This window comes from Colletotrichum paranaense, assembly GCF_030867605.1.
Source record: "Colletotrichum paranaense strain IMI 384185 chromosome Unknown Scaffold_6.1, whole genome shotgun sequence".
In the NCBI taxonomy this organism is placed as follows: domain Eukaryota; kingdom Fungi; phylum Ascomycota; class Sordariomycetes; order Glomerellales; family Glomerellaceae; genus Colletotrichum; species Colletotrichum paranaense.
In genome coordinates this window covers 1,935,864-1,951,281 of record NW_026848964.1, presented here as the reverse complement: position 1 = coordinate 1,951,281, position 15,418 = coordinate 1,935,864, and the positions used below count along the sequence as shown (strand labels likewise).

Sequence of the window (15,418 nt, the reverse complement as noted above, 5' to 3'; positions counted from 1 at the left end):
CCCGACTATTTTGACGACCACCAAGGTTCCATACCAATAATTACAAAGTGCCAATCCACGATACACAATGGCTGGGTCGAATTGCATCACGACCCGACCTTTTGAGGGAAAATGCCAACAAAAACCAGAACCCAGATTTGCTTTTACTTCTCCCTTGCCGTGCTCCATTTCCAGGGCTCGGCGCGCCACTCGATGCGGCGATCTTCTCGATTTCCACGGTTTTTATATCGCCTTTTCTTGTCGGGAGATTGAGCTAGCACGGCATTCAAGCCCTTTTTCAGCTTGACAGTCCCATTGTCGTACCGTTCAAGCGACTCAATGTTCTCTCCCGCGCTGTTGGAGTGACCGTGATATCCCTCCTACATCGTTGATCCAAGCTTAAATCGGGGCATCGGGCAATCTCTCGATGGTGTACTTTCCGCGTCCACACTTCATGATAGGAACACCGGGTATGCGACGGAGCTAGAGAGATTGATGTTAGCATCTTCGTTGACTTCCGGGCGAGGTTGAACATACCCTGGACACAAGACCCTTATCGTTGGTTGCGACGAGGTACACTCTGTCTTTAGATACCTTGGACACCTATGAAACATTGATCAGTATTTCGATACAATCATCTGATGATGTAGAGTTCGGAGCCTTACGAGGCAGTCATCGGCATACACCTGAGGGAAAACGTAATTAGCAAAGGAAAATCATGATGGGGCTCGCAGTGGATCTTACTCCTTTGTGTGTGCACTTGTGTCGTTCGAAACGGGGGTCGCGCGCTACTCTGAGAGCAAGGCGGAACTTGGGACCAAGCTTTTCCAACTCGGCCATGACACAGTCGGTCACGATGGGGTGGCAGGTAGCTGGCTCGGACGTCAGTTGGTGCCAACAGAATTCGTGCGGTGCCGTAACCTACCGTAGAGACAGTCCATCATGGTTTCTATCACTGGCAACTTCATCTGAACTGTACTAGGAGTAGGTTAGTCGAGGAGGGCGAGAGTTATACGTTCGGGCAGGCTTGTCGTACCGGGAGAAGACTGGAGTACGGTTAACAACTGCGATTCAGAGGTAGGTAGGGGCGACGGGGCCTTACATGAGGTATCGACGAGGACGCCATAGGGAGGCACAAGACTTGAGTTGCTCTCAAAGAACATCTGGGAGGGGACCTGGGGAATCTCTCTGACGATTGTCTCGCCATCCGGACCGCCTCTTTCACGCTTCGCCTTCTGCTCAGCCTCTTCCGCCTTCTTCAGGTTCTCCTTGCGCCGGGCATCGTTCTTGCCGATAACTCGCTTGACCTAGTAGGAACGTACATGGTTAGCAAACTTGTTTGCAAGTGACAGTGTCAGAGAGACGTCAAGCCTCCAACGTTCGGTTGTAGGAATCGCAATCATCGTAAACTTCCGCTCGGTGAACCAGAAAAGTTCTTATCGATAAGGATTCCGATATTTTCTTTGCGATGCGCGCGAGGTTTGGCGCAAAGTAGGGACTGGCGGACGTACTTCACCAAACTTTCTGGTCTTCTTCTGGACACCCATGGTGTCGGTCTCGTGCGGGTAATCGGGTATAGGTCGTCGTCGTAGTCTTCGAGCGGAGGAGTACTGGCGTCTGCGAGGCTGGACAAGGCTGTTGCGTTGACGTTTTCCTGAGTTTAGTCGCCCTGCGTATGTGGCGGGGCCGAGAGCTGGGAAAAAAAGTTTTCGGTGTAGGATGGAGGGTGGTCTCGGTGTCTGGCATACAAGCCCAGGTGAGGACGTTGTCAGTCTGTGCGCTCGGTGAGAACTTTGGGCGAGGCCGCGCAGCGTTTGCGAGCAAGGTGGGTCCTGGGGAGGGTGACCCAGAGCAACCGGAATGAGGGGACAATGAGACTCTCAGGGACCGAGGTGGACAAATTGCAGGGGGTCTCCTCCTCCACGGTTTTCTTCTGTATTTCTATCTGCTCTACCGCTGTCGGGCGTTGGTCTTCTAGCGTTACAATTTCCTCTCCCACCTCAGGAAAAGCAAACAATCGATCAACGGCGCTCAAACGCCGGAGGTAAGGTGGGCGCTGCGCTGGAGTCTGGACTGGTAGTCTGGTGGTGCCTTGCATCAGCACTTCTGTGCACTGCCCTGCGCATGCATAATAGCAGCCCATTATGATCAGAGACGGGTCTGATACCCGCCGCGCCCATTCATGAGCTTGCCTTAGTCTGAAGCATCCGGCATGAATTTCAAACTACTGGAGCACTGGAGGTCTGACGAACGCGAAGACGAAGCGAAGCTGCAAAGATAGGGGACCACCGGGACTCTGGTGGAGAGGAATGGGGCATCATTCGCATTCCACAGCGAGGCTCGCCATCACTTCACGGCCCATTTTTTTTCCAACGAGTTTCGATGATCTTTGGCTAATATTGGGTAAATGGGTGGGCATCTGCCAGGTACGCTTACACGCTTACCCCGGATGGATGGCTCGTGTTGATGATGGTTGCGACCTGCAGCCACTGTAGCGCATGCTGGAAGCCTGGAAATGATGATTAGTGGGATCAACCCTCGCCTGTTGGACACCTCAGTTTTCAATACGAGAGCGTGTGGGCATACGAAAGAAGGCGGAAGCACATCATCATCATGGAGGGCGACTTGTGTACAGTCCTGCAGCATAGTGTGTATAGATGGCACACCGTGTCTGTTTCCCCAGACTTGCGCGTTTTCTGCAGGTCAAAAACCTGGCTTGCATGAGCTGGCAGCACTGTGTCTGCATGTCTCTCTCCCTCTCGCATTCCCAGGAAATGCCGCCCAAATGCACAAAAATAAACAGACCCCGACACAGCAGCACGTCAGAACTTTCAGGTGCAGCCATTGGAAATGCGCCGCGCCACAGCCCAGGCCCCAAGGGCAGGGACGAGAACCGCCCAGTCCGCTAACACGAAATGGATGCTGTAGACTGTCGCCTGTTGTGCTTGCTCTCAGCAGGTTCCTCCAGAGCAGGCAAGGACCCTTCCTCCTTTTTTTCCCCAGGCCCGTTCCCTGCTGACCAGGGGCCCGCCTTCGCCATCCATTCCCTTTCTCTTCCCCATCACGCACCCTCATCCCTCCCGTCCCTCTCCTGCTCCCTCCAACCCTTCCTCCCTAATTGACTCCCTCACGACAAACCTCGGAAGCCGCCCACCCAGCAAACGATCAACCGGCACCAGCAATGTTTTAGCCAGCGGGACCTTTCCTTCTTTCATATTGCTTTGCCTGTCCAGTCTGCATCCGCAACTGCCTCGATACTTTCGTTCGATTCTCCCCAATTCATCGCACTCAGCCTGCGCCAGCTGAATGAACCGAACCGCCCCATCCGGAAGGACACCACAACGACGACCCAACCCCGTTTTCTACCCACGGGGACCGACAAAATCGCCGTCAACGACCTTCTTTCATCGATTCGACAACCGAACAGCATAGAGTGTCTAGACCAAAAGTGACCGACGACTGCATCACCCTGAGTTTGGAGCATCGCATCCCACCGTAAACACCGGACCCCCTCGGACGTAACTGAATCGACCGACCATGGTTTCGTCACGCCATTCGCTGAAGCGCTCGCTTCTCCTGTCCACCTTTGCCGCCTTGTCTCTCTTCTCTACCACGGGTCTCGCGCAAGATAGTAGCAGTGGAGGAAATGCCCAGACCAGTGCTTCGCAGGCAGCTTCTACAGACGATGCCACCACCTCGGCCGCGCAGCCTTCGCGCACCAACGCGGCAACCGCCGTCATCACCAACACCGGCACCGTTGCCACAACGGAAGCGAGCATCAGTGCCCCTAGAATCACCGGCACCTCCGATTCCACTGGCGATGTCCTCACGGGTCTACCGTCCCTTACAAACCAGCCCATTGTGACGACATACCCGCCGGCCAGTGTACCCCCCACCAACAACGCTCCTTATATGCACCGCTCGAGTGCTCCTCAAGGAACCGTCTTCATTGCCGTGGGCTCCATTCTTGGTGCCTTTGGCCTCGGCATTCTGATCTGGCGCGGCATCATCGCTTGTCTGCTGCACCGCTCCGTCGCCCGCGCCGCCAATGCTCAGTATGTCGCCAACGACAAGCAGAGCTTCCCTGCCCCTCCAGCGCAATTCTACAAGTATACCGACCGCGAATCCACTCCTTCTCTCGTTCCCAATGGAGGACGTGGTGTGCGTAGAACGCAGCGCGGCCCCATCCCCTCTGCGACGCCGAGCCAGTCGAACCTCTTCTTCTCGCCCACCGCAGCTGGCGGCGGCAATAGCAACAACAATAACAATAACTCGGCCACCAACCGCGACTCTCGTTTCCTTCCTTCTGGATTCTACGCCGCTGCCACCTCGTCTCCCAGTCCTGCTCACGGTCACTCAATAAGTTTGACGAACCTCCGCCCCGAATCCCGAGGCCAGTATGGAAGCCGCAACAACTTGAGGGAATCTACGCCTCCGGAATCTCCTTCGTACGGCGCAAGGCGCGACTTTAGCACTAGCTCGGTCAACTTGTCTGCGGCGCCTGGGAACGGACAAAGAGCTCCCAGTGCTTACCTCGAGGATCTCTTGGACGAGAATCCCAATGCCTTCCCGCCAAGCCAGATGCGCCCCGGATCTCGAAATGCCAACAACTCTCCCGGTGGTCGATTCTAGAGAGAGGGGTTCTTTTCTATTTGGTTTCATTCCATCTATGCATCAAAAACAGTTTCATTACGTCATGAAAAAATGGCGAGACGTCACGGCTTGGGGCTTTTTGAATGGTACATTCATGGCGTTTAGGGGTATCATCAAGTTGCATCACTGGTTTGGAATACTGTTCTTAATCATCATCCAGTGAGGCCGGGCACTTTTTTCGGTACCGGTCTTACAGCAATTTTGAGGTGGAGCGCGGGTCAAAAGGCAAAGGCGGCTCCCTTTTCAACAGGGCTGCTACGCAAGGGTGGTTGTCTAGTTGTATTTTGGCCCTGTACACCACGACAGGCGTGACGGAGCATTAAACTGGGAGTCTTGGTGACGACGATCCGCCGGTGGCATTTTGTCTTCGCTTCTACATCGCTCGCTGGTACATATTCTTTCAATGAGCAGAAATACTCGAAAATATCTTGAGACAATTTCATGTGATGTTTACTAACCATCAAGCTGTAGTTCTTTGTACATGTCGTCACGACAACCGCTGACAATATGCTTCTGCATGGGAAACCTTATGTACGGATTACGTCTGAAGTGTACTCGTCCGGATAGAGATAAAGCTGGTCCGATGTCGTCAGCCCATTTGACTTTTCTCGGCAATCATCCCAATCTATTAAACTTTTTTGACACAACGTGGGCAAGGGGGGGAAGCTTTCCGTGGAAAAAGGAAATATGAGCCTCCTTTTTTATACTTCGGATTTGGACCTGCTACACGATGTAAATGGAACCGAGCGGACCGAGAGCAACGTCGCATGTACGGATGGTATGTCCATCGCCCGAGGTTGTCTGATTAAACGTGCCCCGTGGTAGGGGGGAGGAGAGGGGGTTTGCATCTTTACTACTTTTTCTTCGTTTCCTTCTTTGATGAATACAGGATATACGGGATATATCCCCGAATGTCTGGTATCTCGATATGAACCGAGATTTCGCTTCCTAAGCTATTGAGACCGAGCTGTCGAGACGCATACGACATACCTCAACCCCCAGGGTTTCTACCACCATCACGAGACTAGAAATATCGCTCACCCATTTATTCCTTGAAGTATCAAAACTTCTTTGCCCCATCCTCGCTTGAAACAGCTGCGAACCGCAACCAAGCGTACGGAGTAACAGGGTGCATCTACCCGTCGTGAACCCACCGGATCTTGTCACACCCTTTCCAGCGCCATGTATCACGATTCGTCTACCCCCCTTCCGTACGACCTAGATCCGGGGGAAGACGAACGCTGTGGATTCGTGAGAGAGAGAGAGAGAGACATTTTCGGTTCTTTGCTTCCTTAGTCTCACGATCTCTTGGCTGTCCAAGGCTTGCGGGCGCCTGGTGGGGTTGTGCTAACGAAGAGCAGCAGCAGAGACGACTGGATCACGGGTGGTACAGGTATGATGAGGGCTTCAGCATCACGTTCTATGCGAAACGTCGGTGTGCGGTTTCTTCTTTCTTAACATTTTTTGGTTTCTTTTCTATTTTGTATTACACGCCCTCTATTTACAGCAAGACATGCTCGATGCTTCTGGTATATGGAGGGCCGGGTATGAAAATTACTTGTCCCAGACGCTATTGTCCCTACGATTTCCTTGCCTTCTCTTTCTTGAGGGACCATGTTTGTTCTTCCTGAATGTACTGCATTTTATGTTATCCCCTTACATTCACTTATACCACCAGCTCATGATGTCCCCGACTAACTCGATCCGCCAGCTTGGATTTCCTGAGGAGCAGTACCCTCGCTCGCGCCGCGGATATCCTCTAGTCTGATGCCACTGCGATCACACATGCTCCTGAAGATACCGCCCTCCCGCTGCCACAGCGCAAGAGGCGTATCCAGCTCCGCGATACGGCCGGCGTCCATGACGCAGATGCGGTCGTAGCCGATGATGGTGCGCAGACGATGGGCAATGCACAACAGCGTCCTGCCCCTGAAGCTCGTGGCAATCGTGTTCTGGATCTTGTCGTCCGTTTCCATGTCAACAGAGGACGTCGCCTCGTCACAGACAATGATGCGGCTGCCGCGGACGAGAGCACGCGCCAGGGCCATGAGCTGGCGCTGTCCGAGGGAGAAGTTGAGACCATCCTCTTCGACGACGGAGTCGAGGTGGATGCTTGACGACTCCTTGGACCTTGGATCCTCGAGGTTCGCGTCTGCTGGAACGAGATCGGCCTGTCGCAGGGCGGACCACAGTTCCAGATCCGTGTGCTCGTTGAATGGGTCGAGGTTGGAGCGGACTGTGCCCCTGAAAAGCGTCGGGTCTTGTGGAATGATTGCCAGGCGGGATCGCAGGTCATGGAGACCAATTGTCGAAATGTCGACACCGTCAATTGTGATGTGTCCACCCGACAGCTCGACGAGACGGAAGAGAGTCGACATGATGGACGACTTGCCCGCACCCGTTCTACCGACGATACCGATACGCTCGCCGCCTTGCACGTGCATGGAAAGACCGGACAGCACAAGAGGCAAGTTGGCGCGGTAGCGCATCTCCACGTTGTCAAAGACGATCTCACCCTTCTCAGGCCACTCTGGTCGAACTTCGATAGTGTGCAAGGGCGCCTCTTCCTCCAGTTGAGTGCCGTAGTACTGGATTCGCTCCACGGCGTTCATGCCGTTCTCAACTTCTGCGAGTTGACGGACGGTAAACTGGATCATCTGCACGATACCGAGAATGTAGCTGAGTACCAGCCCACCAATGCTCGGCGGCACGCTGAATCGCGAGGTCACGACGAGAATGCCGACGGTGAAGACAAGAAGGTTACCAATCAGATCGAGACGAGTCGACAGCCAACGCTGGTTCGAGAATGTAAGGTAGTACGCAGCGTTCATCTCGTCAATGGACTTTCGCAAGTCAGCAATGAAATGCGTCTTGAGTCCATACGCTCGAATGCTGGCAACACCGCTCAATCCTTCACCAAACTTTGCGAAGACAGTAGATCGAAGAACCGACTCGAAACGCTTGACCTCGCGTGCCGATGCGCGGTAGTAAGAGGAAGCGAGGATGAAGAACACAAACAGTGGTCCGAGGGCGATGGCGAAGTAATGGAAAAAGGCGATGATGAGAGCAAAGACGGACAAGATCATGGCCAAAGTGAAGAAGTACATTCTCATGGCATCCGTCAAGTTGTTGTCCATCACATCCACGTCTCTTGAGAAACGATTGGTGATTCGGCCAAGGGGTGTGGTGTCGAAGAAGGACATTGGCGCACGGAGAACCCGTGTCACTGCCTGCCTCAGCATGACCTTGCTAGACTTGGTGCCGAGGATGGACAGAAGTAGCGAGAAAACGAACATGAGGATCGCTTGGAGGGCACCCAGACCGGCGTATATACCGATGTACTGCCCGTCAGACAGCGGATAACGCTTACTTGTCCAGTATGAAAGCCAGAGACTGGTCATAATGTTCGCTCCTTGGGAGAGAATCAGGAGGAAGATCAAAAAGGGTGCGTTGAAGATGGAACCGGAGGCGCGGATGAAGTCTCCGTACACCTTCCAGGGGACGCTTGCCACAGCGCGCTCTTCTTGTTGCATGAGTGCAGCCCCCTTCTTGTTCTTCTTCTTGTCTCCTTGGGGCGCTTCAGCCAGGTTGGTTGGTGCTGTCTCGTCTTCCTTCTCTTCCTGTGCAGTTGTCTCCAAGAGTTGTTGGAAGCCACGGTGGTCTCTCATCAAGTTGTCAAAGGTGTCGACGGCTTGAATCTTGCCGCCCTCCATCCAAATGACTCTGTCACATCTGTTCAGAACCCAAAGCTGATGAGTTGCTAGGATCCTACATTTGCCCTTCAAGAGGCCGAGGATGGCATTGTCGAAGATGTGCCGTCCCACGTGAGCGTCAACAGCGCTTAAAGGGTCGTCCATGAGCACGATGTCGGAGTCAAAGTAGATGGCCCTAGCAATGTTGAGACGCTGCTTCTGCCCTCCCGAGATTGTGATTCCTCGTTCGCCAATCTCTGTCAAATCTCCGTTCGGAAGCATGGCAAGATCGGGCCGCAGAGCACAACTAGAACCAGGTCAGTGCGATTCTTGACAAGGAAACCACCATGGTGTTACTTACGCGTTGATGACTTCTTGGTACCATGCTCGGTCCATATCCTTGCCGAAGAGGATGTTGTCACGGACCGTGGCATTTTGGATCCATGCATATTGTGGGCAAAATGCTCGGGAAGCACCGAGCACAACTTCGCCAGATGTTTTTCTCATGTCACCTGCGAGCGCGGCCAGCAGCGAAGTTTTGCCGCTCCCGACTGTTCCAATGACTGCGACTAGCTCATCCCTCTTGATCTCAAAGTTGATGTCTTGCAGCTTAAAAGGTTCGCGTTCCTCCTCGACAAGCGTGCTGGCACCATCTCCCGTGCTATCGCCAGACGAGGCAAGTGGCTCGTCAGGCTTGGAGATGTTCTTTGCGGGTGCAGGCGTTTGAGTCGCAACCTTCTTGCCACCCTTTGCGGCGCCACCTACAGTCTTTTCAGACTCCTGCGTTGCAGTTCGCTCCCAGGTGAAGCTAGCATTTGTCATCTCCAAAGCATTCTCTCCCTCTGGCTTGAAAACCACATCTTCCTCTTGCTCCTCCGCCAGCAAAAACTCTTGGATACGCTTCAGCGATGACCAGGCATCGACGACTTGACCAAGGACCAGGGGCAGCAAGTTGAGGGGGATCCGAAGACCATTGAACAAGGCCAACGAGGAGAAGACCTCGGCGGGGTTCAAAGCGTTGTTTGTCTTTGCATACGTGACGAAGGAGAGCATGGAGGCGAAAATGGGAAGCGATAGACTGACGGCGTTGATGGCATTACGGATTGCCAGTAAGATCTGGATAGCGTGAATTTCTCGTTTTCGGATTTCCTTGAGACGGTCAAGGAACGCGGTCTCCCATCCAAAGTACTTGACGAAACGGACCGACTGCAGAATCTCCTGGGTCAAGCTGACTCTCTGATCCGTAACCTTGTTAATGGACTTTCTTCTTTTGAACAAGCTTCTGATGGCTCTTGTCAATAGAGGGATGCCAGCAACCAAAAGGGCGAATCCGGCAAGTGCACTATAACTCAAGTTGATGAGCAGAACGACCAGCGTGATGACGCAGGAGATGGGTGCAGTCCAGGTCAAGTGGAAGAGAGCCGACGCTTGGTCGATACGATATGTATCAACGCTCATGAGGTTGACAATTCGACCGTTACCCCATCCCGTACCATCTCCAGAGACACCTGGCCCTTTGGTTTCTCCCTTTTTCGCATTCTTCTTGGCCTTCTTCTTGCCTTTCTCGTCAACTGGCGGGGCGTTGGCGGCAGCGGCGGCGGTTGCATCTTTAAGGCCACCAGCTTTGGCACGCCCTGATAGAGACATGGCCTTTTCGAAGATTACGCTGATGAGCACAGCTCTTGACTGGCCACCAATCATCATGCCGCGGTAGATGAAATGGTTCGTGCCCAAACTCTGGAGAATCTGCATGACGGTGACGCCGATCACCAAGCCGATTCCCCTGCCAATCGCAGGCGGTGGCAAGCCCTGCTGCGAAGCTGCGTAGGCATCGTTTGCAAACTGAATGAGATAGCGCAAGGTGAAGGGTGACATAACCTGGAAGACGGTGGACGCGAGCTGAAGCATACCACCAAGCCAAAACTCGAAGAAGTACGTCTCATGCAATGCCCACAACAAGGGGTATTTGCCTCCCTTGTCAATGTGTTTCTTGAAAGAAGCTTTCAACTTGTCTGTCATGACATCTGTGGCCCTGTCTGGATTGACAGCCCAAATATCGTTTGGCTCAAGCTGCCGCTTGTATCCAGCCTGGAATCCAAGTCAGTCTTTGTTTACTCTGGGTCATACTTGGCCAGTAAACGCCCAAGCCATCCTGCCATTGAATTAGGCCAGCGCGTTTTCACTTACACTCATCAAAGGAGCCATCCATTGGAAAGTCAAAAGACTGAGGAAGCCGGCATTGTACTCTCGAGAGACGATCTTCTCATCAGGTACAGGAGGGATGCCACCCCATTTCAGTGGATTTGGCGTCTTGTACCATGGTTTGCTTTCTGGTAATCGCTGGGCTGCAGTTGTTGTGGCGACGCTGGTATCGGTGGCATGGCTCTTGGTCGCCCTCAGCTCTGGTCTGATATTCTTCTCATCAAAGTCTGAGTTTTCATCCTTCTCCTCCGCCTTATCGATGTCGATGGCGAATGTGGCATCCTCTGGCTCCCTGGGCGTGACGGGCTCAACAGCAGCGGCTTGTGGGTCGGGAGCCGTGATGTTTGTTTTCTCGTCCTTGTCTGCCATTCTCTGGCGAAAGACTCGAGCGAGTCTCAATACGATATTGACTTTCAGATAGGGCAGCTGGGCTCAAACGTCGTCTCAATCTTGGCGGTAGCAGTGGATCTGGCTACAACTTCAAGCGCAACGGAGGCAATATAGATTCTGGCCCAAGTTGCCATGCACTCGCTGCGTCGACGGGGATAGATGTTTATGTCCGTCACTTGGGCACAAGCTAGCTCATTACGGGGTGACTAGATGTGCGTACCCTAGACCCGCTTACAAACAGTGAAGGAAAGCTGTCGAAATCCGTTCGAAGTGGTGACGAAGTCCGATGGGTTTGGCACAAGGCGCTTCGTCAGGTTCCGCGAGGGAAGAAGAGAACAGAGGAAAAGAGGCCGGGGAATGCAAAAGGAAGAATGGGTCAGAGATGGTCAGCAACGCGTTCCCTCCAAAAGAGAAAAAGGAGAGAAAAAGTGCGTGTAATGATAAAGTACTACCGACATTGATGTGGACAAAACGGGACAGCCTGCAGTAGAGCACACACAGATGGATTAGATTGTCCGGGACAGGGAGACGGGATTTTCTAAGTTGCTATACTCCCCGAAGGGGATTTCTAACAACCGGATAGTGGAGGTGGATGTGCTGGACCATTGTGACCATGGGTACTCTGTACCACTCAGAACAAAGGACATCCGTCCCTGCAACATGTAGGGAGTACTGGCGTAGCAGAGGGGAAAGCAAGTAGCAGTCCACCTCAGTTGCGACTGCTCGATATACACAGTACATGGGGGCAAACACCAAAGGCTCAAGGGGAAGCTGGGGTGCGGCGTGCCAGGTGGACTTGGTTCCGGTGGGAAAGAAAGTGCAACGGCACGCAGCACGAAACGGGACAAGATGGGGCAGGAGGGGACAGGGATGCTAAGATATGACTAGCACGAGGCAAGAAGGTGGCCAGTCCCGGCAAGCGCAACTGCGCAAGTGACTTCACTCCCATCTTCATTCGATGCAGACAAGCAGGCACCTATGGTTTCTAAGCGGCCATTTTTTAGCCGATGCAGTTGTCTCTTGGACAGGTGGGCAGGGCCGGACTGGCAACGGCTCGGCAAGACGACAGACAAAAAGTTGAGCTACCCGAGCTACCTTAGCTCCAAGGTGCTGTTCGGTGCTGACAACTCAGTCTTAAGCTTAACCAACAAAAGCTCTGCCAACCATTGCTTCTTACCTACGTTTACGTTTGCGAATATGCATCCACAATCTCTCTTCGCCCAGAATCTCCAAAGACTGCATCACAATGTTACATAATCCTAGGCCGTCTGGTTTGAACATTCCAACCTTCCACTACGCCGCGTGTGCGTTTCGATCTGTCCTGCCCGCTGCCGTGACATCGGCAAGTCGAAACCAAACCCGGCGAAGTAGCTGACAAAGCCGCGTGGTATTCCGAAGCTACGCCTCGAAACCGTCTACTGTTTCGACCAATGTTCAGCCAGCTTTTATCAATCTGCGATTGGTTTCTCAACGTGGTTTGTCATGTCCGACATGCTTCCTATTGCGGAAACCCTCGTATTGTTCGGAGACCGGCAGAGAATCAGAACCTGTGGGCTCGTCTATCAGACGAACGCTCAACTCTGCACCATCTGAAAATTGTCCATGAAGAATGGCGAACTCCGTCCCAACAGTGAGCATCCGACTCACGACTCAAGACAATCGAAAGTGCAGGTAGACTTGCAAAACGTTCCAGAGAATTTGTGGTCCTCTCCACACAGGACGTTTGTTGTCTTCTCGAATGATAGCTGCGAAGAGAGAATTCGTCGCAATTTAGACCCGCTGATGCCAGGTATCCCGGGCACCAAAGACGAACCCTTCAAGAAGCCTGGTGTTGATAGCGGTCCAAGCTGGCCTCAAAAAGACCAGCACCAGGGTGGACGCTTGCCGGCCGCCTGCACCCAGCGCCCATCCCTGGAGCCAACCACCCTCGTGGAAAGATCGTTGGCACACACACATCCGCTGCAGTGGATGGGTCCATGATTCATCAAACGACCCTGTAGTCGCCGGGGGACTCAAGAGAGGAAGAAAAAAATCGTACAGGATGCATCCGAAGCCAGCCTCTTCACTGGCCGCGTGGTCTGCGCCAACCAAGAATTGAGACGAGTCTTGCCAAGCCGCGTAAGACTATCCAGTCTCGCAGCCATCCGAAGTTGTCACATCATAGTTGAGGCAAGGTCTCTCTTGCGTTCGTTCTTCTGATGGATCATAGACCTGCGAATAAGCTACTCTTGGCAACAATCGATGAACCTTAACCCCTCGTCCTCGTCCAAAACTTTCCGTTACCTGAACGAGAAAAAAGAAGAGCAGCAGAGGACGTGACTCCACACCACCTCATTCTGTACCCGTTCGGATAGACGACTCAGTTCTCCCCGTCATCTTGGCACAACAGCTAGGTAGGTACCATATCTTTGGCCGAGCCGGTCCCGAGAGAATTGGGTACAGGCGGACTTAGTCGGCAAGGACTTAAGCCCCAGAACGGCCCATGCCACCCTCGTCTTTCTTAGGCTTCCTAGCTTCTCAACAGCCTGGCAAGCAAGCCCGCCTGCTCTGAATACGCGTAACACGTACTTGCATATGGACTTCACCAACTCCGATACCTTACCACTCTACCGTCATACATTTCTGGTATGTTGATGAGACAACCAGGCAACGTGGATTTATCTTGACACAAGCTTCAAGCCTGAACGTTTCAGGACCAAATTCTCTTTTACAATGTAAGTCTCACGGAATTGCAGATGGGAGAGAGATTGGGCAGTATGCAAAAGGACATCCAAGGGCGGCGGGGAGGATTCGGCTACCCGTCACTATCGGCTCCACCCCCTCGGAGCCGGCCCCGCTGCCAGCCAACCGAACTTCCAAGACTGACCAGCCTAAACAAGTAAAAAGATGCTCAAGACTTCCAGGTGGACAGACCACTCGTTCTCGGTTCTGAAGTGCGTTACTAGCTACTCGTGGTCTACGGAGGAATGCAAGCCTTTTGCAGCGTGGCTGTGTCACACGACTACAGACGGGCACGAAAGCCACAATGAATCGAGATGAGTTCTGGAAAGTGACATTGTCAGATCAACACTTTTTGTCTTTGACAAGGCAACCAAAGTCTTGATCTTGAACCCACTGGGCCGAGGTGCTTACATCGACTGCGCGACGTAATTATTGTCTTTCTTCTTCATTTGCAACTCCGCAGCTGCTTTGTCCCGATCTGACACATAGTCGCGGAGTTTCCCTCGTAACGATCCCGCGCGCGTTGTTGGTTGCAGAGTTACACCTCGCGTGAACGCAGTTGTATTTATAAGCAGGCGCGCGCAGGTAGGTTAGTAGGTACATGAACATCCGCTTCAACCATCCACACCCATTCAGGTGCGGCTGCTAGGCAGTCAACCCGGCCAAGCGTATTGTCCACGTAGCTCAAGTACTGCCTACCGGTAGGTAACCAACCGTTCGGACATGTTGATCCATCGGCCGATCTGAGTCAAAGGTCTAATGCTTAGTTTCCTTCTCTTCCGGCGCATTCAGTGACTCTGTCAATCGTTGATTCGGTGGTAGGACCTGAAGTTGCGGTGTGGCAGGCATCGGCATCTACCTACCTACCTAATTGCTACTTGCACTCTACGCTGTGAGCCTGGAGAGTTGCCTTGTCTCCGTTGACTACCCCAACAGCCTCACAGAATGAGGCCCAGTGCTCGGTCGACTGCTGAGAGCGAACTCAGGTGCTCGCGTAGGTCTGCTCCACAAACGAAGCAGGGCTAGAGGTCGTCTGCAGTATGGGACATCGGGTTCAGGAAGGAGGGTCTAGAGGTATTAGTCCAAGATAGCCGTTGAGTTCTCCAGTCAGTCGTAGAGCGATACACCTGCAGCGACGAGATGTAATGAGACGACTTGACGCAACTAATCATCAACCGAAACACAATACCGAAATGAAATAAGACGAAGTGCCTGGTAGCATGAGTTGTTGTTCTTTCTCCTGCCGCCGCACCATATGCATCCTCGAAAGCCATCAGAGTAATCAATACTTTTTCTCTGTCCGGAAGACCACGCATTGCCATGTGCAATTTGAATTGGGTATAGAGAAGGGTATACCTAATTTCCCCTTGGTATCAAACCAGTCGAGGAATCCAACAATCGATCCTCTCTTCTCCAGTATTACACCTCATACCGGCGGTATATATAGAAAAGTATCGAATGTAGTTGCTTTTCGGCGGGGACGGAGATCGGGTAGATGAGAATCTTAATTTTAAGCCTCTCGTCTGGGGAAGTAATCACGCAAGCACGCTGCAGAGTTGCGACATCAAGTCCCTTCCCCGGACAATGAAAGTCAAGCATACCTAATCATGGCTCTTTACGAGGACATATCCATTTGTGTACATTTTATTATCTAGAGTGCTCTACTAGTCTGAAGACTTGCACAGCTCTCGATTTGATAAAACCAGAGACCATCACCCTCACTCTGGTGAAACCAACATTTGGGAACGAGGTGTGGACTGTAAAGATAAGAGTCTCTACGG

At 52.8% G+C, this 15,418-nt stretch overlaps 4 protein-coding genes across 4 annotated transcripts; 2 read left to right on the top strand and 2 right to left on the bottom strand.

Annotated features, from left to right (window-relative positions):
* Positions 1 to 67: 67 nt before the first annotated feature.
* On the top strand, positions 68 to 286 carry CPAR01_08306 (uncharacterized protein; the record flags this gene model as incomplete). The annotated part of the gene is made up of 1 exon (XM_060492574.1): positions 68 to 286. One exon carries the CDS (start codon positions 68 to 70, stop codon positions 284 to 286), a length of 219 nt encoding a protein of 72 aa, XP_060348944.1.
* A 92-nt stretch (positions 287 to 378) lies between these two features.
* CPAR01_08305 (uncharacterized protein) lies at positions 379 to 2,122 on the bottom strand (the record flags this gene model as incomplete). The annotated part of the gene is made up of 10 exons (XM_060492573.1): positions 379 to 462; positions 517 to 582; positions 645 to 665; positions 724 to 851; positions 905 to 957; positions 1,016 to 1,025; positions 1,082 to 1,286; positions 1,491 to 1,672; positions 1,728 to 1,811; positions 1,858 to 2,122. The coding sequence occupies 10 exons, from the start codon at positions 2,120 to 2,122 to the stop codon at positions 379 to 381; spliced, it is 1,098 nt and encodes a 365-aa protein (XP_060348943.1).
* Positions 2,123 to 3,516: 1,394 nt separating this feature from the next.
* CPAR01_08304 (uncharacterized protein) lies at positions 3,517 to 4,611 on the top strand (the record flags this gene model as incomplete). Its single annotated transcript, XM_060492572.1, has 1 exon — positions 3,517 to 4,611. The coding sequence occupies one exon, from the start codon at positions 3,517 to 3,519 to the stop codon at positions 4,609 to 4,611; it is 1,095 nt and encodes a 364-aa protein (XP_060348942.1).
* Positions 4,612 to 6,326: 1,715 nt separating this feature from the next.
* Positions 6,327 to 10,895, bottom strand: CPAR01_08303 (ABC transporter; the record flags this gene model as incomplete). The annotated part of the gene is made up of 3 exons (XM_060492571.1): positions 6,327 to 8,631; positions 8,686 to 10,412; positions 10,512 to 10,895. 3 exons carry the CDS (start codon positions 10,893 to 10,895, stop codon positions 6,327 to 6,329), a joined length of 4,416 nt encoding a protein of 1,471 aa, XP_060348941.1.
* Positions 10,896 to 15,418: the final 4,523 nt, after the last annotated feature.